Source organism: Crocodylus siamensis, chromosome 4 (genome assembly GCF_052110815.1).
Source record: "Crocodylus siamensis isolate JL-2025a chromosome 4, ASM5211081v1, whole genome shotgun sequence".
NCBI classification, from domain to species: domain Eukaryota; kingdom Metazoa; phylum Chordata; order Crocodylia; family Crocodylidae; genus Crocodylus; species Crocodylus siamensis.
In genome coordinates this window covers 21,888,457-21,913,420 of record NC_143398.1, presented here as the reverse complement: position 1 = coordinate 21,913,420, position 24,964 = coordinate 21,888,457, and the positions used below count along the sequence as shown (strand labels likewise).

Sequence of the window (24,964 nt, the reverse complement as noted above, 5' to 3'; positions counted from 1 at the left end):
TATTGAATTACTCAATTATCATATGCAAATGAATCATTACTGTGATTATTACAAAGTCAACAGGTATTTACATTTTCCCATGTCCCTTAAAGTGAAGCCTATGAGAGCTTTCTGGGTCTGTTGTGTTTTCTGAGGGCTTCCAAAAATTTAGACCATGTTGCCTTTTGATTTAATGATCTTTCTGCCATATTTTTAAGCCGATTTTTACCCACTTTTTGTCATTTGTTTAAATCTAAGTTTTGGTCCCAATCCTGCCTTCCTAACATCCATTAGAAATACATGAGAATGATTTGATTCACATTAATGAAAACACTAACATAAAGCTTATTTCTGGAAGGTTGTGAGATTGGGCTCGGTGTGAAAACAGACATCTGACTAATTAGCATACAACAAGTTTTGATTTGCATAGATTATTCATAGCAAGTCCAAGTACATACAAGAATCATCTTATGAATAAGGAACAGTATCCTTTGATACTTTTATAAAGCTCTTTGTAGTTATTCTGGTTTGAAATAATCTTCCTTTTCTATAGCAATAGAATATTATGTAGACTTGCTATCTGCAAGTTATCTGCTAGACTGCCGCCAGAGGTGGTTCAAGCTCCTACTTTGAACACCTTCAAGAGACATTTGGACGTTTATCTTGCTGGGAACCTATGATCCCTGCTGACTTCCTGCCCTTGGGGCAGGGGGCTGGACTCGATGATCTTCTGAGGTCCCTTCCAGCCCTAATGTCTATGAATCTATAAATCTGGTCTGGATATACCACAGGGTTTACTGTGTTAGGATGAGATCGAGTCTTTAAGGCTTTGCCTGTGGTAAGAGACTATTTGCATGGTTGGTATATGGCTCTTCTGGAAAGTGGGTTTTCTCACAAGTATTTTAACTCTCTGATATATATTAAAAAGGCCTGGTTATAAGTGTAGCTACAGCATTATAAAATATTACATACCTTTCAACAAATATTAATGAATTAGGAATTAATATATTTTGCAAGAAAATACTAATTCAGCATAAAAAGCTTAAGGTGAATTAAAAATCTGCACTTTCTGAACTCTGTAATTCTTTTGGCTTGTACCTGGGGCTGCCTGTAATCTGAGAGAGGGTATTGCCTGGTGTCAGGAGAATGCTGCCTATAATCTATCAAAGGTGGCTGCCGATAGTCCAGAGGTGGTGGCTGCTGGTAATCCACTACTGGTGGATGCCTGTAGTCTAATGGAGGTTGTCTGTAGTCTGTTGAGGGCTGCCGGTAGTCTGTAAACGGAGGTTGTCGGATGTCAGGTTTCACATCTTGTCTTGCTTTTACTTCTGACCTATAACTGAGTAAGTTAGAATGATTATTTTGGTGCTTTATACTTTAAGAAAGCTGTGTGAGGCTAAAACAAATTGTAAGCAGGCATGAAATGCAGTATCAAGGGTTAAAAGGAGACTACTCAGGTGTAAAATTGTATAAAGCTGGGCTTCATAGAGAAGCGGATCCTGTGTCCGAGTTGTGCTTTCCAGGGCAAAATTGAGTTATCTAATTTGTGGCTAGGTGACTTTGCCAAAACCATTGAGCATAATTTTTCCAGCAGCTTCAATGGGAGCAGGACTAGGCCCAATGTGGCAGGGGCTGAAACAGGACCCAGTTACCTTGTCTAACCCAAAAACTAAATTTAATGTAAGAAAATATAGTACAAGGGGAAAGAATACATTTGCTTGTTTAGTGCTTTGTTCCAGAACTCAGATTGCATAGAGGAAGTGAAGTATTAAAATATTAAAGAGACGTAGACATTTGCAGCCTCTGTATTTTATTGAGATAAGCTACTGTTACTGCGAGCTCTTAAATTCAGGAAAGGACATGTTATTTGGCCCAGCCGTTACGTTGTTAATAAAAAGAAATATTTGATATAGTTGCCATTAATATAGGGAATATTAAGTGCTCTTACTAAAAGATCTTATGATAGCAGTTCCTAGTAAGTCATGGTAGTACTTGAGTGTAGACGTGTCATACAATGCACATTTATGAATGGAGAAAACAGATTTTGGTTAATGAGGATTTAATAATGTATAAAACATTGTTTTAACTGGTAATAGATAAAAGAAATTGAGGCCTACAATCTTCCAAAGATATTATACTTCCTCAGAAAAGCAAGCAGTGCATATTTGTCCAAATGGGCATTGGTGAATTATTATATAGCGCTCTACTTAAAGAAGAAAAAAGGAATCCAGTTCATAATGTCATTTTAAATGCTTTAGTTGTGTAACATATTGAACATGCCTTAAAGCAGGCCCTGAATGTGCTGTTCAGGCACTTCTGTAAGAGGTGTCTAATTTTGACTTAACTAAAATCATGACTTAGAAGACTCTTTCATAATCTAACACTTGTATTTGTTTGATGTATATTTCAGGATGCCCTTATTAAAGCTTCAGCAAGCTGTTGATGCACTGAATGAAATCATGTACACACTGTCCTCTATGAAAAAAGACACCAATGAATGCATTCAGCAGCTGAAATTAGGCTGAGCATTATTTTGTATCTGCTTATTTCTTCATCAAAATAAGTTTTATAGTGTTGTTGATGTCTCTTTTTTAAACTACAACAAAGAAATGTCATTGTTATAGTGTAATACCTAAAAACTAGACATTATTAGCTATATTTCCAAATAGAGACATAAAGAAAAGGAATAAAAAACCCTATTTATTTCCTGTAGACTTTCCTGAAAGGCTGCAAATATATACTGATATATGTACTGTCAAAATCTGTACACTGTATTCATAATAGTATCTACTTTTTTATTTGCAATCTTCTTAGCTTCCTTACTTTTTAGTATAGTGATTTCCTGTAGCAAAATTGTAGAATACAGAATTATTATAATAGTGAGTTTTTAATAACAAAAACATTGTTTATAAATTTAAACATCAGTTAGTGTGTTAACCTTGGATGACAAAGAAAAACAACCTTTCTGTGTTCATAATTATATAAACACATTGCAACATGTGAACATTGACAGCTAGTAAAATGCCATACTATCAATTAATAATAACACGTTTCTTTCCTGGGACACTAGCCATTATAGACAATGGCTAATACAGTGTTCGTAATATACTGATATATCTGTATCCTAAAGGGTGATGCAGTTATTTACAAATTGAATCCACAGTAGCTCTTGTTGACTATGCTAATGGATTTATTAACAAACATACTTTACTGGACTTCCAGTAAAATGCTGGAAAAGACATCGTTTCAGAATTTAAAAAAAATATATAGAGTTCATATGTCACAGAAGGGTTACAATCTTGCGGACATTTATAACTAGGATGAAGTTGGCCCAAGTGGGACTGAAAATTGTTGTAAGATTAGACTTCGTGAGAAGCACAGCTCTTCTGAGAACTGGACAAATTTAGTTTGGTGTCTAATGAAATATGAGAAAAATAAACTTAAAACCTGTAGAAATATTGGAGGTAGGCATTTTGGTTCATATGATAGGGGTATTAAACACAGGTGACTTACAGTGCATAACACCAAAGGCAAAACTGAATATCATTCCTTTATCAAACAGAGCGCAGAAATGCTAGAAATGGCCTTTACTGTTTATGGGCCAAGGGCATATATTAATTTGTCAAGTTGAGCATAAGGGCAGGTAGTGTAATCAGCTTTATTTGACAGGAAAAAAATAAATCTAAGAATAACAGTGTGTTGACTGGAAAGTAGAAAATGTACAAACTAGTATGTTATTCTTCAATCTAGATCTATTTTAAATACATTTTGCTCTTAAAGTAGCTGGCCACAAAATTCTTCCCTAATTTGCTGTATCATTCAGTCACAATATGTACACACAAATTATACATGAAATAGGAAAAATCATTTGGATGAAATTGATTTGCTGTAGATAAAGCCTGCTATAAGTGAAAAATATGTTCTTGGCAGCAGTGTTTTATTTAACAGAAGATAGGGGGGTTAGTTCTTAAATTTACTAAAACATCTCCATTCCTGTGAGCGTAATAGGTATAAACCTGTTTTGTAACAAAAAATAGATTTTGCTAGGATGAAGTTATTAGCAAATGATACTATCATGTTGTTCAGTTTTCTAGCAAAAAATTAATTCTGAGGGTCTTACACTTGAACATAGTACATCTCATTTTAGGAAAGCATTGCTAGATCTTCGATTAGGCTGATATATTTCTTACCTGTAGACAAACAATGCTTGTCACTTTAATGCACTTTAATTTGCTTACATTTAATTCTATACTATGCATGTTACCACTTGAATGCTGGGTCAAAGTTGCCAACAAGCAACTTCCCAGATCACAATAGTTAGAAACAGAGGGGAGACCACTTAGGCCATGATCTCAAACTGGACTTAAAGGAGACAGAATAGGGAGCAGTGGTTCTTACCTGTTTTCATGTCCTTGTAACTGGAGTGGTTGTGGAGGTGGTGGCTGTGCTACAGGGCTGTGCTGTGCTACTGGGCTCTGCTGTGCTAGTGGACTCTGCTGAGCCATCGGGCTGTGCTGCTGTGCCATGGGGCTCTGTTTCTCTGAGCTTGGTGCTGAAGCTGGACTGTTCAACTCTGCATAATGGGAAGCTGGAGATTAAAGAGCTGTCACCATGTGGTATTTAATAAAGGGCAAAGGTGGACAATAATCATTTTTTGTCACATTCTACCTCTGAAAATTTATGTTTTGTTGCTTTTATTATCTTGGCTTATAATTAGATTTGAAGACTTCTGAACCGACTAAGCTTCATTTGATATTCCCTGAGATCTGGAATCCTGGTCACTTCTATAACTCCAGCTGACACATCTGTTATTTAAAACCCAATCAAGCTGGGTAAATGGCTTCCATGTTTCATAGTTTCTTTTAAAAGCCTAGAAATATTGATATTTGGAAACTTTCATTTGGGGAGAATGAAAAATTTTACTGCTTTCATTACAGTTACGGGATGACAAACTGTTGCAACAAGATCTAAAATGCTGATCTATTTGTGGCTTCTCCTGCTCTTTTTCAAATCAACTAATGTTTTCCCATAGACCCTTTTAGAGAAAGGTTTAATCTTATTATAGGAGCTTGCAAGTTGGGCTATGGATAGTGAAACTAACCTAGATGCATTTAAAATACCCAGCTACAACTATTATTAATTTCACAGTAGCATGCAACATGCCAAGATCTCTACAGATACATGTAGAAAACCAGGGTCATTTTCCCAAGCAGCCTCCCATCTGAAAAGACAATGAAGATGAAAGGTGGGGAACAGAATACAATGGACAAGGAGAGATTTAGAAAGGGGATCTGCCATGAACAGTGCAGGTTTTCTCCTGCTTTGGAAATTGGGGGTAAAAGCATATGCTAAGCCTGTGCAAAGCCAGCTGCCAAGTATAATAGATATGGACATGGATGACCTAGGGAAAACAACCTGTGTAGCTCCAGAGGCTACTTCTCATAATGCAGGGAGTTGGTCAAAACGCCTTTAGACTCCTTGCTCCCATTTGCAGCTGGACAAATAGGAGTCCTAATTTAAAACTGTAAGTGTGTGTTTTGTGAGCTCGAGACTGGCTGTGTGCATGTGAGATCTTGGTCTTGGGCTTGATCTGATTATGGTCTCCTTAGCACTTTCAATTATTCTAATTTTTACTAGATTTCTAGCCTTTACCTCCTATCTATATAGTTTCCTAGCTGTGCTCATTTATTTTATGATCGTTTAAAAAGTTTGGATTCTTGGGGATAGTTTAATTTTTGCCAATTTGTTGAAAAAGGCCTTGAAGTTTGTACTCCAAGAATTTAGGGCTGAACCTGAATTTACAGGTGCAATCAATACTGATTGAATGTTTAGGGCCCTTCCAGACATGCAGGTAAAAGGTGTGATGGGATCAAATGCAGGATCCACACAATCGTACTTCCGTAATGCCACACATGACCGATAGGAGGCGTGATTCTGAGATCATGCATCAGATCCCTTCATGCCTTATTACCAGTGCAGGAGAAGTCTGGGATCATGATGGCCACACATTCAATTAATGGCATGATAGGAACCATCCACAAAGCTGTTATACATTTTTTGTGGAATAACTTTGTGGTTTATTATTCATTTTATCATGTGATTAATTGAGTGACTGTATGGCTGGGTCGCAGCTTAGGATGTCTTAAGTGTAATGTGTGACCAGGGGCCTTAGATGTCTAATTGCTAGGGGTCTCTGTAATCGCATTGGAATTGCCCCCACAGTGGCTTCTTTAATGTTTTTCATTTAGCTGTTTGCCCCCAGCATACCCAATTGATGGTTTTAAATATGCCACAATTTTCGCTTCCCTGGTGATCAGTGGCAAATGGCCTGGCTGGTGGGATCCCTTCGCCAATCAGGGGTGGACGGGGAAAGCAGTAAAATGAAAAATATTAAAGGAGCCGCTGCAGGGGGCACTTCCAGCACGATTTACAGTGCAGGTCTCATTATGTTTTGAAATTTTAGAGGCAGGTTTTGAAAATGTGGTCCGCTGAGTCTATTCTAGAAAATCACAATTATAGACAAAGTAGCCAAATCACACAATACTACTGTTTTGCATTTATATAGCCACTTATGTCTGCACTTCCTTTATGTAGCTATTGGATATTATCCCTGTTTTATAAGTGGGAAAACTGACATTTGAGGTTAAGCCCAGTGTCAACCAGTGAGACAGCAAGGAAACTGAGCCATGTGACATCTATGTTCTAACCCCTAATCTAGGGGTGGGCGAAATGCGGCCCGTGGGCTGGATGCGGCCTGCCAAGCCATTCTACCCAGCCTGCGGGGCCCCTAAAAAATTTAGAAAATTAATATTAATCTGTCCTGGGCTGCCTGCCATACGGCCCTCAATGCCTTGCCAAAACTCAGTAAGCGGCCCCCCATGCAAAATAATTGCCTGTCCCTGCTCTAATCTATTCTCAGCAACTGCTCCTGAGCGCCCCCCACTCCCATCCTTTGTAGCACCCAACCATTTCAGGTGTGCCTCTGCTTTCTCTGCTGCTTAAGGTAACCTACTGTAGTTGGATCTATCTGGATTATTGTTAAATGCCTGTATGACTTAACTGAACAGTGCTGATTAGATACTACATGACACATCTGTGTAGATATTTATAAAATTGACCTCTGGGTAATGTATTTCACTAAATTTAAAACTATTTCAGTACAAGTCTGAGCAAATTTGAACTGGAATATAAATTTTACTATTTAAAGGAGCAGAACTTTGCTGTTCTTTTACTTTTATATGTATTTCTTTGCACTGGATACATTTAGTGAAGCAGATAATTTGGTGCAGCTATTATCCATGGCCAGTGACTGCCAATTTCCATATATAATATTCAGTGGCTGTTAAAGTGATAGTGCTGAGAGGTGAAGGTCATCTAAATAGAAGACAGATCAGCAAGTAATCACGCTGCTTTTTGTATTTGACATTCCTAGCCACACTGGTATTCTAAAACTGGGATTTAAAACCACAATCTCATTGATGCAGCAGACTTCATATATTGGGACTGCAGCTCTTTGAAATCAAGAAACATGAAGCTAACATCAAAGTAACCACTGATTAGTTTGTAAGGTGATGCCCAGAATAATGAGTCTGTCCAGTTTCAATCCTAAGACCCAAATACTTTAGGGTTTACTTCTCCCATAACTTGCATGCTGTGTGATCAGATCTTTGCAAAAAATGATCAGTGAGAATTCCCCCTTTGTACCAAGATACTAACTTACATCCATTTAGCAGTCACAGGTGTACATGAAAACAGAACATGAAAGTTTGGGCAGAACCAAGTCCTTTCTTCTTGTGAGTCACTTAGGGTTTGCCCTGCCCACTTAGCATGCACTACAGGCCCAAGTAGGGAAATGTATCTGCTTTAAAGTGGCTTTGAGGATATACCAGTAAGCATTCTCAAGACAGGCAGTCCGAGAATGCTGGGGCATTTACAACCTGCACATCCTGCATGTCCTAGTTGTGTGCATGTGTAACAAAACCCCCACTTTGAAATAGTGATGCAATTCAAACTAATTGGAGGCTCATAACTTTCCTTCTAGGCTTTACACTTACCCTCCTGAGGGATGATGCGAAGTGTTACACTAAGACCTGCATCTTTAATTAGCTTCACAATATCTGCATGAGGCATATTAATAATAGATTGGCCATTCACAGCTAAGATCCGGTCTCCGACTTTTAGTTTTGCACAGCGGTCAGCAGGACTTCCATCAATTATCCGCCCTATTTTATGGGGTACAGCTAGACAGGGAAAAATATTTATTATTAACACGTGTTTCAGTAGATGGTAAAAGAAAAACAGACTGTAGACTCATTTTGAAGATTGTATCAAGTAAATTAAAAGATAGTGCACCAAGTCACTGTAGTACAGCCCCTCAGTTAGGTTTCAAGATCCTTTCAAACTAGGTTCTGTTCAGCTATGAAGTCCAAAGGCTACTTATAAAGTTGGCATTTGGCAAGGTGTGACAGGTTGGTGAAACAAACTGGTAAGGGATGGCAGATTAAAGCAACAATGAAAGGACCATATTTTGCATAGTGAGCAGTTGTCCCTGCCTGCCACCAACCAGGCCATATTTGCTTTATATAAAATATATATTATGTGAGTATTGTAAATATATGACTGAAAGTGCTCACCATTCTGTTCTCATCTCTCATCAAATATAATGCAAGATAAAATGCAAATTGTACCAGGGATTTATTACAGATGTCTGCACCGTCCTAATTAGCTACATGTTTGGATGAATACAGTTGGAGTATAACCAATCAATGGACACTTTTATGTGCATTATGTATACCTAATATATACCTAACAAGTAGGGCTGTGTGAAGCTTCAGTCGCTGATTTGATACAGAGGAGATTTGGCCCAATTCAGCAGCCAAATCTCTGAATCCAAATCAAATCCAGAGACCCATTAATCTCTCTGAATTGAATCCAAAGCCTCCTATTGGATTCAGAGAGATTCGATGATTCAGCCATAGATACAGCTTTATACGTTTTTTCTACATACCTTGAGGAACATGAATGCTGAGGTGGTGGGGTGGATGGAGCATCCCATGTGAGCATCAAGTGGTTCCCTGTGTGCTCGGCAGTGGACCTGGAAGTGGACCAGAAGTACTTTTGGTCCACTTCTGGGTCCACTGCGGAGCGTGCGGGGGACTGCCCCCTGGCTCAGCAACTGGTGCCTCCTGGGTCTTGGGAGGCACCTGGGGTCCCCTCGCAGCTGACTGCCAAGCTGGGAGGGCATGGGGGGGCCCTGTGGGATACTCCATTTGCCCCACCATTAGTGTTCATGAGTTGTGCCTGGTACTCTGAGGTACATAGAAAAAACATATAAAGCTGTCTGTATGACTGAATTATTGATTCTCCAAATTGGAATCAAATCTTCAGATTCATATTTTTCCAAATCAAATCAGGACAGCGATCCAAATCAGTGAATCGAATCACTGTCTCCCAAATTGGGCCGAATCTGAATCTGAATTGAATGCTGCCTGCTTCGCACACCCCTGCTCACAAGTATATCAAATATATTCTTGCAACATTTTCCAATCAAAGCTGCTTTTCTTTTTACTGTCTCTCCTTGTTCCTACCATTCTTCATATTTCAACCCACTCTTCTTGCTCACATTTTCCTGCGTCTTTCTCCCTCGCTTCTCCAATGTTCTACACACGTATTTGTCCTCACTCCCCTTCCTCCTTTTTCTCCCACACAATCTCAGATCCTTATCTTAGATCAGAACTTTACTATAGGTCTTATCTAGAGCTGTCTTTCTCAAGCCTCTTCTCATCCTTCAATTCACGCTCACTACAATCCACTTCCTTTCACTTTCTCCCTTATACACAAACATACTGATCTCGATGTAACTAATCTATTGCATGTAAAATGCAGATGTGTCAATTTCAGTGACACCGATGATTTGGTGTCAGTTCCATTGTGTCTGTAGCAATACAGAGTTTAGTATGGACTAGTTGCCTTGAGATTTACCCACATTCTTGGGTAAATGTTGTTGGGTTCTATACTCCCCTGGCTAATTGCTATCAACACATAGGCTAACAGGTTTAAATCTAGCTCAGCTGACATGAACCACATTCACACCCTAACTAGGTAGATGTGCCAAAAGTGACCTGCTCAGGATGATATAGGAAATAAAGGCAGAACTGCAGATTTAATCACAGTCTTCTCAGTCCTAGGTCAGTGTAATAGACCATCTTTCCACTTAACTAAGGAGGAAGGTAGGCATTGACAGACCAAAGGATTTATTATAGAGGGACAAGTTTTAAGATAAAACTTATGGAAGAATAATATTTCTCTATCTGAACCCCAAATCTTAAAAGTAGGACTCAACACAATACCTCCTCCTAAGTTTTTTTTTAAAAGTTCTTTTGTCAGTTATTTGCTGATCATATTGGTTACATTGTACAAATGACCATAGAACAAATACCCAATCAGAAGGCTCACATTCCCACCATTTGAAATGCAGATGCTGTCCAGTTTGCTAATAAATAGTCTTAGACTAGTCAGTGAACATCAACCAGCCCTAAACAGTAAAAGGAGCCTCATCAATCCTGAACAGCCACTCTCCGTCCCCAAAATACCTGAGAAAGCCACAGAACTCTTGCCACTGTAAATACTGTAGGTTGAAGTTTATTGTCAAGTTGAAATGAATTAAAGTACATGTGAGAGGTCAGTGAAAGTGCAACTCAACATAACTGTTATTATAATTTTTTGTGTTTACAGAAATTATCTACGTTGACTTAAAAATAAATAATACTGACAACAAAACAATATGATCATAAACTAGAAAACAAACCAAAACATATACAACACTGTTAAATATTACGTATGGGTTTTTTTTAACCAAATTTAACCAAAAATAACACTTGAAATGTAGATGGTATATTTAGGCCTTCCTAAATTACAATTTAATGGCATGAGTCCATTTATAAAATCTATGAAGCTTTGTCTGTTTATACCAGCTCTGGTACTCTCCTGTTCTACTTATGTTGACTTTATAAGATAAAAACACCAGAACTGAAGAACAATTACTATTTTCTTTAAGAAAGTCAATATATTTTTAATTTTAGCATTTAAAGATAACCAGGCATTGCAAAAGGGGAGGGGGCATTTACATTTTTTATTTCAAAAGGAAGGAGACATTTACATTTTTTATTATAAGAATCACTAACCAAGTATATAGTCCTAATATAAAGCAAATCATTAACAGGCAAGAGTATTAAGAATGCCCAGCCTCCATTAAACAAACGAAACAGTCCTTTATCTGTGAGAAAAGGTTCACTGACATTATGGTACAAATACATCCTGTGCATCTCCCATGCAGACACAATAAACAAAACCTCAAAGTGACTTTTGTTTCTGTTAAATGAATTGTATATATACTACATAACAATGACTTAGATTTTTAAAACATGTTAAAATTATTTTTATGCTTTTTAGGTAATTAACTGAGAGTTGAACATGCAGATAACTTCTCTGACAGTCAGACCGCATGCTTCTTTAACATTATGATTTAGTCAAAATACAAATTAAACTATAGCTATTGCAATGCTGACACAATTAGGGCACTTGCTGAATGCACTGCTGCTTCAGAAATAATTATGCCCAGGGTGTTATTCCCAAATCTTTCTTTACATTAAAATCTACAAGTTATTGAACAATCTCATTAGGTACAAAACCAAAGAATGAGTTTTACTACTGATGTAGCTGCATAACTTCACGTGTGCATAGAAAACTAAATTCCCAAACTGAATAAAACAGCAACATGAGGTGAAACAATTATATTTATACAGTGCCTTTCACATCAAATCAAGTAATAAGGTATCTGCACTGCATCTATAAAAAGCACTTAAATCATAATTATTACAGAGCCATCTCTGGAGTGGAATGCAAAAGAACCACATCAATGTTATTGCTAATGCTAGACATGAAGCCTTCAGTATCTCAGTGCTATGTAAAAATGTGTGGGGAAATTGGTTTGGCATTGACTCATAAGAAAATGTGTCTCTCCTAAAATCACCATCATTGCCTTATGTTGCCTTTCCTTCCAAATAATGACGAGGCTTGATGCTTCTTAATGTATGAGGTCTAACAAGACCAGTGGTGGAGGTAGTAGGGCTGCAGGTCATAAGGGCTAGGGACAGAAATTACACATAAACCAGTGTAAGTGATGGGAAAACGATTCAAATTTGTAACAAAACAGGGCTAGGGAAAAGTTCAGTGCACATAAACTGCTTTCAAAAAGGCCAAGATTGGCTTAAGATAAACCTGGATGGATGTAGTATCAGACTTAACTGATTTAGGTTAAATTGGTTTACTGAACTGTTGTCCCAGATCCCCTCCAGATTCAAGGTAACTCACAGTTTCCCAGTGTCCCAGGAGACACCGCCCCTGGAAGCCCCCTTTGCTAGGTGGGCAGGCTAGCCTTGGCCCAAGCTGGGAGGTGTGCTCAAGCATCTCCCAGCTTCTGGCCTGGGCCACTGCAGGCATGTAGCTGCATTTCTGGAATCAAAAATGAATGTCTCTTCATTTGCTTATCAGTTTGAGCTACATAGCTTAGATTAATCTGCGAAGACTGAATTGATTCAGGCTCAGGCTTTTTGACTGTCTGTACTTAGCCAAGAAGTTGGTCTCATTCAATAATAAATTCAGCGAGAACAGGTGATGCATACAAAATTGGACTAGCCATAATATCATTCTTAATTTATTCATTTGTTGTGGTAAAGAAAGTAGCATGTTTGTGACTTTGCAGAACATTTGCACTGTGATATGCAGAAGACAGTTGCTAAAATTATTAAGAATTTGTTCAGTAATTAATATGAAATGAAAATAACAGAAATGAGCAAGCAAACTATAAAGCAAAGCATAATAAACTAGTACTTGGATATGGTATCATGTCAGTGATGTGATGTCCTTACAAAACAAATCTTATTTTAAATATGAAGTCACATTTTATAACTACCTGAACCACTGAACAAAAAGCACTAGTTCAGTGAAACCTTCAGAACTACAAGACAAACTACCATATTTTCTTACATACAATATGGACAGTTTCCCCAAAAAATAATTGCTGGAAATTGGAGTGCACATTATATGTGCAAATTACAGTAAAAACAGTTTCTGCTACTCTGCATGAAACCAAAAGTAAAACCTGCAATGATTCTCAGGGAGCAAAACAACAAGCAGGCTCAGCTACCTAACTACTGCTACTTAGCTACCTAATACAAAGATTTGTTTTCTTTATTCTGCCTTTCAGAAACAAATTCTGTATTACATCCTGCAGTATGCTGTATGTGATAAAATAAGGTATAATTGATAACTGTAAGCCCAGAGTTGTCTACCATGTTAAATGTATTTACTTTATAATAGTGGTATAACTAGAGCAGGGTGAATGAGACAGTTGCCCTAGGTGCCAACTTGAGGGGAGGCAAAAAATGTGGCTGTTGCTGGCAACTGTGCAATCACAAGGGCAATTGTGGCAGCTACTGGCAGTTGTCACTGCCCCGTGCCCTGAGTATCCAGCTGTATTTCCACACTACTGCTTTATAATGTTCTATTTAATGTCTGTGACAGAAGGTTTGTCAAAAGGATTCTGGATAAATATTAAATAGCAAAACAATTTTTTACAAAATAATCAGCTCTGTCCAAAACCTATTTGTGATCCCTTTATTATGCTGATGAATGATAATAATTAAATTAATAGTTTATTTGATCAAAAAATAAATCCACCGAGAGAGGGAAAGCATAATCCTACATTGAATGGTGGTTTAGATACATTGTAATTGAGCACAGCAATTCTGGATGCTGGCAAATGTTTTCAATGGGACCTGTTTTTGCAGCCCATTTTGTAGTGATAAATCACTTCTCTAAGACTTGACCCCTGGGAGCTCAAATGCCTGTAGAGTTTGGGAAGCTGGCCAAAAATCACTGAAGGATGTCTCCAGCATTTTTGTCAGGAGGACAAATGCTACATCAGCACCTGATGACTGTACCTGAATTGCAGCAGTGAATGATATCCCAAAATGCAGCAAATTGTGATACGATAAATTTAAGAAAAATCAGAAGAGGACATGAACTGTCAGCTTAGGTGATAAAATGAAATTAAACATTTTCTTTTTATGTAAAAATGCTTTAAAAGTGGGTAATTCTGCTCCAGTTAATCAATGTTACAACTAGCTGCACTAATATAGTATGATGTTTTACACCTATTCATATTTTTGTTTTAAAAGTAAGGCTTCCAAAACTAGGTTTCTCACTCTCCAATAAAAGATTAAACAAAAAAAAAAACCAAAATGAAAACCCTGGTGTTTTAGATTCATAGCTTCATAGATGCTAGGGTTGGAAGGGACTTCAACAGATCATGAAGTCCAACCCCTGCCCTGGGCAGGAAAGGGTGACCCCAGTAGGATGCCTATCCAGCCTTCCCTTAAAGACCCACAAGGTAGGGGAGAGAGAGCACTACCTGCCCTGGAAGCCCATTCAAAGTTTTGGCCACCCTCACCATGAAGAAGTTCTTCCTGATATCTAGCCTAAATCTGCTCTCTGTCAGTTTGTGGCCATTGCTCCTTGTTATCCCAAGAGGTGCCCTGGTGAACAGAGCATCTCCAGTTCCTTGCTGCACCCCCCTAATGAATTTGTGGGCGACCACAAGGTCACTTCTCAACCTTCTCTTGCAGAGGCTGAAGAGGTCCAGGTCCCTTAGTCTCCCCTCATAGGGCCTGACCTGTAAACCCTTAACCATATGAGTAGCCCCCCTCTGGACTCTCACAAGGTTATCCACATCCTTCTTATAGTATGGTGCCCAAAACTGGATGCAGTATTCCAAGTGCAGTCTGACCAATGCCGCATAGAGGGGAAGTATCACCTCCTTGGATCTGTTTGTCATGCATCTGCTTTGCATGCATCTGCTGTCATGCGGTTAGCTTTGCTGATGATTTCACCACACTGATGACTCATGTTCACCTTGGAGTCCACTATGACTCCGAGATCCCTTTCCACTTCTGTGCTGCTGAGAGGGTCACTTCCTAGCCAGTACGTGTGCTGGATATTTTTATGCCCTAGGTGCAGCATGCTGCATTTGTCCTTGTTGTATTGCATCCTACTATGTTCTGCCCACTTATCCAACCTGTCCAGGTCTGCCTCCAATTGTTTCCTACCCTCCAGAGTGTGCGCTTCCCCCCACAATTTAGTATCATCCACAAACTTGGACAGAGTACACTTCATGCCCACATCCAAGTCACTGATGAAGACACTGAAGAGTACAGGTCCAAGGACTGAGCCCTGAGGGACCCCACTACTTACATCCTTCCAGGTTGATATTGACCCATCTACTACCAATCTTTGAGTGTGACCCCCAAGCCAACTTGACACCCACCAGACCATGTAAACATCCAACTCACAGCCTCTTAATTTATTTATGAGAATGGGATGAGCTACAGTATCGAAGGCCTTCCTAAAATCTGAAAAAATGACATCCACATCTACTCCTGTGTCTAAGCATTTTGTGACCTGGTCATAAAATGAGACCAGATTAGTCAGGCATGATCTGCCTGCTGTGAATCCATGCTGGTTGCCCGGTTGCATTATTTTTCCTGCTGGACTTGCACAAATAGGATCCTTAATAATCTTTTCAAAGACTTTTCCAAGGATGGAGGTGAGACTGCCTGGCCTATGATTACTTAGATCCTCCTTCCTCCCTTTCTTGAAAATAGGGATCACACACACTGGCCCTTTTCCTGTCCTCCGGGACCTGACCCAAGCACCATGAGTGGAAAGTGCTATAAAAATAAAAGAACTGTTAAAATCTAGTATATGGCACTATTGTATTGTCCATATATTTACTTCAGTCACATGTGCATGTATAAAGCTAAAATAAATTCTACATGACGAATAAACGTGGATTTAGGCAAATGAAAAAACCATATGGATTTAAAATGGAAATTATATAGGCTGTTATGATGTAACTGTTGCATTTATTTGCTCCTGTAGTGATGTAAGTATAGCAAGACTGTGTCACCTTTAACTCTGTTTCATTCAGAATCAGGCTATGTAACAGTTAATTTGTAACAGCTAATGTGCATGTCAGGTGGTGGTTCTCCCACCCCTTTAGGCTAGGGACAGACATTCAAAAATCCTGAGCCTGATTTGATTCAATCTTTGCAGGTTAGTCTAACCTGGCTAGGCTAAATCACTTTGTAACTGTACAGACATCCTAGAAATGTAGGCACAAGCCTGCAGTGGCTGAGGCTAAAAGCTGGGAGGTGCTAGAGCAGCCCTCCCTTTCTTCCACAACACTGAGCTGAGGGGGGCATGACCAGGCCCTTGCAGGATTCTCTGATTAGCCCAGAAGGGAAATGATAACAGTATTTATCACCCCATTAAGAAAACAACAGAGGCACATTACCTGCTACCTGTTGTTTCTGCCTGTCGATTCAGCACAGACTGTAGCCAGCATGTGGTCTGCTAGCTAATACACAGACCTCTCAGCAAGGCAGCGGGGAATTCCTGCTTAGCAGAGTGTGGTAAAGGAGAGCTGGGGAGCAGCTTGCAGTCTTTGCTGGAGCTGCAGCCAGGAAGCAGAGGGGAGGGACCAGCCCTGCTGTGAAGCAGAGAGCCTCACTCAGTCCAGAGAGCATGCCAAGATGCTAGGGGGTGTTTAACTTAAACAGTAAAAGGACTGGGACAGACATTGCATAAACCGGTTTGAGCCAAATCAGGTAAGTCTGACACTACATTCAATCAGGTTTATCTCAAACTGCTTTCAGCCATTTTCAAACTGGTTTATGTGCACTGGACATCATATATGTTACAGGTTTAAAAAAGTTTCTGATCACTTAAACCGGTTATGTTCAATGTCTGTCCCTAGCCTTAAAGTGGACTGACGTTTGTCCATTGTCTTACTCTTTTCTGATCCTTTTTCCAACTCTTATTTTTTGTATGACCACAAATGGTTTGCCTAACAGTCATACTAAACACAAAGGAATTTCTCAGCATGCCCTCAAACAATAGCTGATTGCTACAAGCAGGCATGCTTTTCTCTTTTACAGCTTCACTGTTCTTGTATCTCTTTAGTTCTTTCTCCCCATAACAGTTGAAATATTTTATTAAAAAAAAATCATTTTGCTACTTTTTCTCAATTTTTCACATACAGTAGGTAAATTCCAGAAATGATCAGGTAGAAGGGGAAAAATCAAATCTCAACTGTATCTGTTAAACCCTCTGGCAGATAAGTTCTTGAAATATTGTCTTTATATAAACAGAAAATGAGAGTAAGCCAAGCAGATGAACCCTCCTGAGCCAGCTGTCCTTTTCAATATGTTATATAGCTCATTGCATTAATATTTATTGAGTCCTCAATTCTCCAAAGGTGCAGGAGTTTTTATTCAAGTAACAGTACCCAGCATATCAGGTTTTAATTGGGAGAATATATTAAATGTAAACATTTGTAATTTCATTGCTACTGGGTAAGTTTAAATTCAGTTGGCTTTAATGTAATGGATTCTTCATCACTAGCAATTTTAAGATCAAGACTGAATGGCTGTCACAAGTGCATGCTCTAGTTCAAACAACAGTTAATTCAGGGAAGTCCTTGGCCTGTGTTATGCAGGAAATCAAACTAATGGTCCTTTCTGGCTTTATAATTCATAAGCCTGTAAATCAAGACTTCTGTTTTTTACTGATGCAAAGGCATACAACTTGTGCACAGAAGCCATAGCTTCCCCCTCATTCATGGGAATATATGGGGGTTTGGGACCAAACAGTCCACCTCTTTGGGAGGAGAGGTTGAGATGTTCTAGTGTTGGTCTATAACATATATTCCCATCTCACAGATGGAACTAGAATAAATTACCCATCTTTCACCAGAAAATTAATATTTAGTATTTTTCTCTGTCCTCTTCTCTTTTGGGTTAATGTTTGGAAGTTGCATTTTACCTGGGGTATAATAGCACCACTAATACAAAGGAGCTGTAACTCAGCTAGAAATGCCTAGTAGAGAACTGTATACGTCTATTCAAAAGATCCTAAGGAAAAGGAAATCAGGTCAAGAAGTCCTTAAACACTGCCCTAAAGAACGCTATTTATATGATGACAGGCCACTGAAACATTCAGATTGGTGATGATAATAGTAATGGAGGACTGTCACAGGCAGGTTTGGTTATGGCACTAGAAACAAACTCCTATACCCCCACCATCAAGGACGAGAGTGGTGAAGACTGCCACAGTTTGTTCATGGTTGACGGTTGGAAAGATTAGGAGATCTTAAAGATAAAGATCCAGTTAAAGATCCAGTTCTATAGCCCTGTTTCAGCAGGATAAGGTGATGATGGTGATTGCTAGAAAAGGCTGAGATCATTTCAGGAATGCTGTTTTTTTCTGTTTCAAAATCACAAATTCTCTGATAAAAATTGCAAACTCTCTGATTAAAAAACTCCAAATCCATGATTAAAATGAAATACCACTATAAACATCTGGACATATCTGGTGTACCTGCATATCACCTCCTGCATATCACCTGCTTGGACAAAGCTGGTAAATGCCTATAGAAACTGTTGTCTTCAGTCTGGGAGAAGGCTGCAGACCAAAAAATAGACCAGACATAAAGTGGCCAGCTAACATAACATAGCTGGTGCTACTGGGATCTAAAGTCAATAAATAATACCACGTAAGATGGAGCAATATGGGAAGATGGAATGCAATGCATGAGTGGCCCCTGGGGTTATTAGACTATGGGCCAGATCAGCAGTTGTCAACCCCTTGCACCCTACATCCCACCAACCATTTTGTCAAAAAAACCTGGTCCCACTATGATAAAAACAAAACCCCACAAAATTGCACTGTTCAAGATATCTGTTGATTCATCTGTTTGAAGTACAAACTACTGACTTTTTCAATCAGGCAATGAGTTCAAGTCCCACCTACATGACCTTCGAGTGCCACCAGTGGGACATGTCCAACTGGTTGAGAAACACTGGGATAGATGGAATAGACAGGATCTCTATTGCAGCTGAGCCCACCTCCTGTATCAAGTCTCACCTATCAATAACCCTCTCACAAAGGCCTATATATCCTATTATTCCCTTCTGCAAAAACTTGGCTAAAAATCCATATAAAAATTGTGGAACCATAAGACATGCTGAATTTAGTAGACCTGTCATTCTTTCTGTATGTGTGTTAGGGTTGCAAATTCTGCCAGGAGTGGAATCTATCTTTATTCAATCTACCTTTATTCTCTGCAAAGTGCCTAACATATTGATTTCTTTAGAAGGAATTCCCAGCAGACTATGCTTTGTAATAGGTATTGTTAATTGACCTTTTCCAGGAAAACAGAGTGGTCACAATGCTTGGGCATACTTTACTGTAGTAACAGCAAATTTGGTGAAAATTAGCATGATTGTAAAGATTGATGTATTACAGATGGGACTGAAAAACTTTTTTTTGCCAAATAAGCAATAAGGACACTTAATAGCTGATATGCATGTTTACTGTGGTCACCTTTCATTCCAGTTTATAATCAAAGAAATTGTATATATCCCAAATAGCAATGACTGTTAGATATTTAAAACATGTTAAAAGTGTCTAACGAGAGACACCTCTTACTGATTTCCCCAAAAGACTTAACTAAAAAGCTATGAAATACCAGATATGCTTCTGATGACTAGAGAAAACAGCATTTTGCAAAAGTTAACTTCAGACTCAGAGTGTCTTCCAGCTCCTTTGGGTTTAGAAATAAAGAATAGCTTCACTGACTGACTGAATGATGAATCTGCCCATGTGGTTGGTCTGAGATTATTCTTTTTGTAGCAATTTCACCCCTGCTTCCTAGTGGGTATCAAGGTGGCTCAGGAGCCAAATCTTGGGGAAAGAGTCACCTATAATAAACCTACAGACTTGCAAGGAACTGAAAATTTGAACTGTGAGATGCTCATCTATCCTCCGCTCCACATCTTTTGAAAAGATTATTAAAAAAGCACCTGCAATGAGAGTCCCCAGTGGGAATTATGCACAAAGAGTTTCCTTTTCCATTCCTACTTTTACTCAGTTTAGGCACTTTTTTTTTTTGGCTGTGTTTCTTCCCTTTCATCTAGAAACACATATTTCATATGCTTTTTTAACTGATTGCCTTGTTTGAAGGCAAAACAACCTATTCTATTCAGCAAGGTATGATATCAAATGAGGAACATGCAAATAAAGCCATAATGAAACACTCTTTAAAGCTTAAGTGAAACAAAAGACATTACAAATATTACTGGAAATTAATTACTGCTTTTCTGAAACATCAGTTACTTAGCTTGCTATTTAGTATCTTTGGCAAATGCAGAATTCATCCCATAGCACTTCCCTTAACACATGTGGGACCAATGCTGCAAAAATTAACATGAATAATTTTTTTGTAGGGTGTAGAATTGCTTGTGTGTCAGTGGGTGGGTCTACATGTGCAATTAATGTGCACAAATAAACCCTGGACATTATCGCTTTGGAGTTTTTCTCCCAGGCATGCCATTTGAACGTGTGCCCAGGAGCAAAAAATCCGGGAATAATAAACTCAAGAGTTTATTCAGGTGCAGTAGTACATGGAGACCAGTGGGAGCAACCCAAGCTGGCAAGGGACCCAGGTTGTCAGCCCGCCAGCCCAGGGCTACTCTGACCAGGCTCCATGTGCTGCAAAGGAGCTGGCTGGGGCACGAGAATGCTTCAGTGTGAGGCTAGCTGGCAGGCATTCCCTATGCTAAAGCATCCTTGTGACCCAGCTTCAAGCATGAGGATCCCCCTTGGAGCAGCCCTGGGCTGGCTGCTCCAACAGGGCTCCACATGCTGTAGAGCAGCTGGCTGAAGCACAAACAGCCCTTCATGCCTCAGCCAGCTCCCGTGCTGCACATGGAGCCCCATCATTCATTCAATTCCAATGTGTGATTGTTTTAAAAGAAAATGTTTGTTTTTTGGATGCCCCAAACACAAAAACAGTAGTTTTGGGTTTTCAAGCCCTTAGCTAAAACCTGACAATGTCACCACTGCCTCACTTCATTCTGCTTTATTTTCAACTGATTTTTTTCATGTGGGAAAAAATATTGGCTTACCAAGCCCAGAATGTAATGAGACAGTACAGATCATGCAGACCTAAGAAACAGATTTGTTCGCATTAAGGTTCCTAGTCTTGTCAAACTATTTTTAAGACTCAGAGGGCAGACTCAGTCAGTCTACATGTGCACATTTACTGCACAGTAACCAAAATTACTGTGCAGAATGGGCATGCATCTACACGTGCACACCCATACTGTACAGTAAATATGATGACTTACACCGACTTGAGCATAAATTTGATACCTGCGTCATAACAGTATCAAATTTACAACTGATTAGTTACTGTGTAGTAAGTCACATGTAGATGCCTTACTGCACAGTAACACTGTATGTGTACTGACTCGAGACTAATTTTAGTCCCAAGTCAGACCATACGCATCATTAATGTGCTTTAAAGTCTGCACGGGTAGATGTCTGCTTATTCCTGCTTACTGCGCAGTACATTTAAGCCAGCATAAATGCATGTGTAGACACACCCAGAGACTTCTTTCTTCAGGGTCAAATCCTAAGCCTATCTAAGCAGTTATGTAGGCTCCCTAAGAGAGGTAATATTTTGGGGAGCTATGCAATACATGTGCAAAATGTAGAGCTAGGAGCCACTATGTAGCTCTGCATAGCAGCAGGAAGGGTAAAATGAAGGTTAGATATAGACAGTCTGTCTAGTAAAGAGGCAGGAACCAAGATATCCTTCTATCTTCTCCTACTTGGAGCCTGATGAAGGCAAGCTGAGTAAGGCTGCTGTTACATGTTACCTTTCCAATGTGTCAAATGCTCTTAGGACAGGAATGTCTGCCTGTTAAGGCAGGAAAAGATCTAAGCGGGTTCTGAGAATCTGAGTTACATCTCTTTGGCTAAGGATCATCTCCAGCTTGTGTTAGACAGCTTGTATAGCAGTGACATTAGTCTGCTTCACAGGGCCAATATGAGCTAGGAGCAGTTCTCCAGTATCCTAGGATGCACAGCTTTCAGCCTTCTCCCAACATGGATGGTCTGTCCTCCAGAACTCTGGTGTCCTGGAGTGACAGAGAGCTGGGGAGAGTTGGCAGTTGCAGGTGAGTAGAGAACTGGAAAATTGTGGGGTGAGCCCTGGGGGCTGGGACGAGGAGGCAGGGGGGAGTCTGGGATCTCCTAGACTAAATACAGACAGTCAAAAAACCTGAGGCTGAATCAGTTGAATTGTTGCAGGTTAGTCTAAGCTTCATAGATTGAACTGATAAGCAAGTGAACATTCACTTTTGATTCTGGAATTGCAGCCACATGACTGCAGTGTCTCAGGCCAGAAGCTAAAGCATGCCTCCCTGTTTGGCTGGAGCAGATAGCTTGGGCCAAGGCTAACTTGCCCATCCTAGGTGAGGTGGGAGGGGAGGAGGCTTGTGGGGGAAGTGCAAAGCATCTCGGAACACTGGGGGACTGTGAGTTAACTTGAATTTGGAAGGGATCTGGTACAAAAGTTCAATACACTGATTTAACCTAAATCAGTTAAGTCTGATACTACATTCATCCAGGTTTATCTTAAAGCAGTTTCAGTCATTTTAAATATGGTTTATGTTTATTGAACTTCTGTTATGCTACAGATTTGAACCAAATTCTGATCTCTTATATTGGTTTATGTGTAATTTCTGTCCCTAGCCCTAGACATGGCCCTGCTCACCAGCTCCCTAGTGGTCACTCAGAGCAATGCATGTCAGAGTGGTTATTAACCCTTAATGTATAACTGCTCACAGCCCGTGCTAACGCTAAGCACTGCACAAAATTAGCTTGTGCACATTGTAATGTTTAACACTACCCTAAATCAAAGTAGAATCTATTCCACTCATTAGGATCAGCTGCATATAGTATGGAAAGGGAATTTTTTATTTCATACTTGCCCTATATATACCTGCTCAGAGCTCAGTCTTATCCTTACGGCACTGCATTGCATAAAAGATTTGGTCCTCGAAATATAATTCAAGTATAGTTGTTTATGCATTTTATGGGTTTACGTTTTAAGCATGGCTGACTTTACTTATTGCCCTGCAGTGCTCCTCATTCATTCACCCTTTGCCCTGCTGTCTCCAGCCCTGGTCTGCCCCATCTAAGAACAACAATTTGACATAAGATAATGCTGTGTACTAAATTAAAGAATAGATTTTTGTTAAAGCACTGCTTGAAAAGAAGAACATTTCTGATGTATTGTAGGTAGGAGAAATATGCCATCAGTGTTGTATTTTTAGAAAGAATCAACTTGTCCAAGGTTGTGTTCTGATCTCAAAGCTGCCCTTAAATATGGGGCAGGCAAAATATGGCTTGTGGGCCAGATCCAGCCAACCAGGCCATTCTGTCCAGCCTGCAGGGCCCCTCTAAAATTTAGAAAATTATTACCTGCTGGTGGCTGCCTGTTTAAAAACTGATGAGGCACCAGGAGCAGGAGGACCCAGCAGCAGGATCTAGCAGCAGCAGCAGCAGCAAGGTCTGCCCAGCCCTGACTTACCCCCAGCCCCCAACCAGAAGCTTCTGTCTAGCAGAGGCTTCTGGCCTGGTGACCATGGGGCTGTTCTCCCACCCTCCCTCCATCTGAGAGTGGAAACTCAGATAAGAACCAGTGGAGAGAGTACGGGGGCGGATTGCTGGTGCAGCAGGAGCCACCCCAGCCTGGCCAGCACCACATCATTCCTGGCTGCATGGCTGGGACTGCAGGATGCAGAAGCAGCCAGCCTAGCCAGCCCCGGTGATTCCTGTCTGGCTCATGCTGGCCATGCAGCCAGGCTGGCTTTGGTGCTACACAGTTCCCGGCTACATGGCTGGGACTGCACAGTGCAGCATAGAGCCAGCCAGGAACCATGGGGGCCAGGCTGGCCCAGCTCCTGCTGAGTCCTGTGGTCCTGGCCGTGAAGCCAGGAACCACGTGAGGCTGGAGCCAGTCCAGCACAGCTAGCAGCATGAAGTTCTTGGCTGCATGTCTGGGACTGTACAGTGCAGCAGGAGCCAGCTGGGAACCATAGAGGCCAGACTGGCTCCTGCTGTGTTTTGCAGTCCTGGACATGCTGCTGGGAACTGCATGCTGCTCGAGTGGTGGGCAGGCAGGTGGGAAGGAGCAGCAGTGGTGGGTGTGAAGGTAGGGAAGTGGCAGGGGAAGGGTTAGGCTGCAGGTGGGGGTGGGGAAGTGGCAGTGAGCAGGTGGGCGGGAGTGCAGGGCCCACACCAGTGCCCTGGGGCCAGGGTTGGCAGGGGCCCAGGGCAGGGTGGCAGGAGCATAGAACCTGGGCTGGAAGGGGCTCTATGGAGCTGGGCAAGCTCTGCCCCCCTTCCTGCTGGTGACCCAGCCATGTGAAGTCCTGGTGCTTGCAGTCCTGGTGCTTGCACCACCAGGGGTCTCTGCCTCCCATGGGCTGTGATCACTGGGAGGACTTGTCACCTGCTGCTGCTGCTGGTGGCAGGGACTGTGTACAATGAGGGAGGGAGGCATATGTGGGAGGGCATGTTGGTAGCATGGTTCCCACACATACACCCCACCATACACATGTACCCACAACCCCCCTTGTACTGTCATACACATGCACCCAAACCTCCCCATGCACACCCTACACCCACACCTCCATACACACTCCAGCCACTCTCCCCCTCCACACATGCCACAACCCCCCCAGACACCCTCCCCACCCACACTCACAGCCCCCCACAAACCCCATACCCATCCATTCACACTTCCCACACCCTCCGCCACACCCAACGTACATATGTACCCCCACAGTCCCCCACAAGCCATGTACCACCCACCCATACCCTCCCACAATATATAAAAGTAAGACTTCATTTTAAGCTATTATGCTATCACCTGTATGTACACTATGCAAACACATGTAAATCTGGACAAACATATTTTTTATATCAAATTAATGTATGTTATAGTAGATGT

The 24,964-nt window shown here is 40.6% G+C and overlaps 1 protein-coding gene across 6 annotated transcripts in view; it reads right to left on the bottom strand.

The window, feature by feature from the left end:
- MAGI2 (membrane associated guanylate kinase, WW and PDZ domain containing 2) overlaps positions 1–24,964 on the bottom strand; it is a 1,241,136-nt gene that overhangs the window by 66,785 nt on the left and 1,149,387 nt on the right. For 4 of the 6 annotated variants that reach the window (XM_090041915.1, XM_090041916.1, XM_090041913.1 and 1 more), the window contains 3 exons: positions 8,034–8,219; positions 4,378–4,552; positions 1,078–1,318 (listed from right to left, as the gene is read on the bottom strand). In XM_090041915.1, the coding sequence (XP_089898041.1) occupies positions 1,078–1,318; positions 4,378–4,552; positions 8,034–8,219 (602 nt within the window). Of the gene's footprint in view, positions 1–1,077; positions 1,319–4,377; positions 4,568–8,033; positions 8,220–24,964 lie in introns of all 6 variants that reach the window. The other 2 variants (XM_090041911.1, XM_090041912.1) reach the window with 1 other exon arrangement.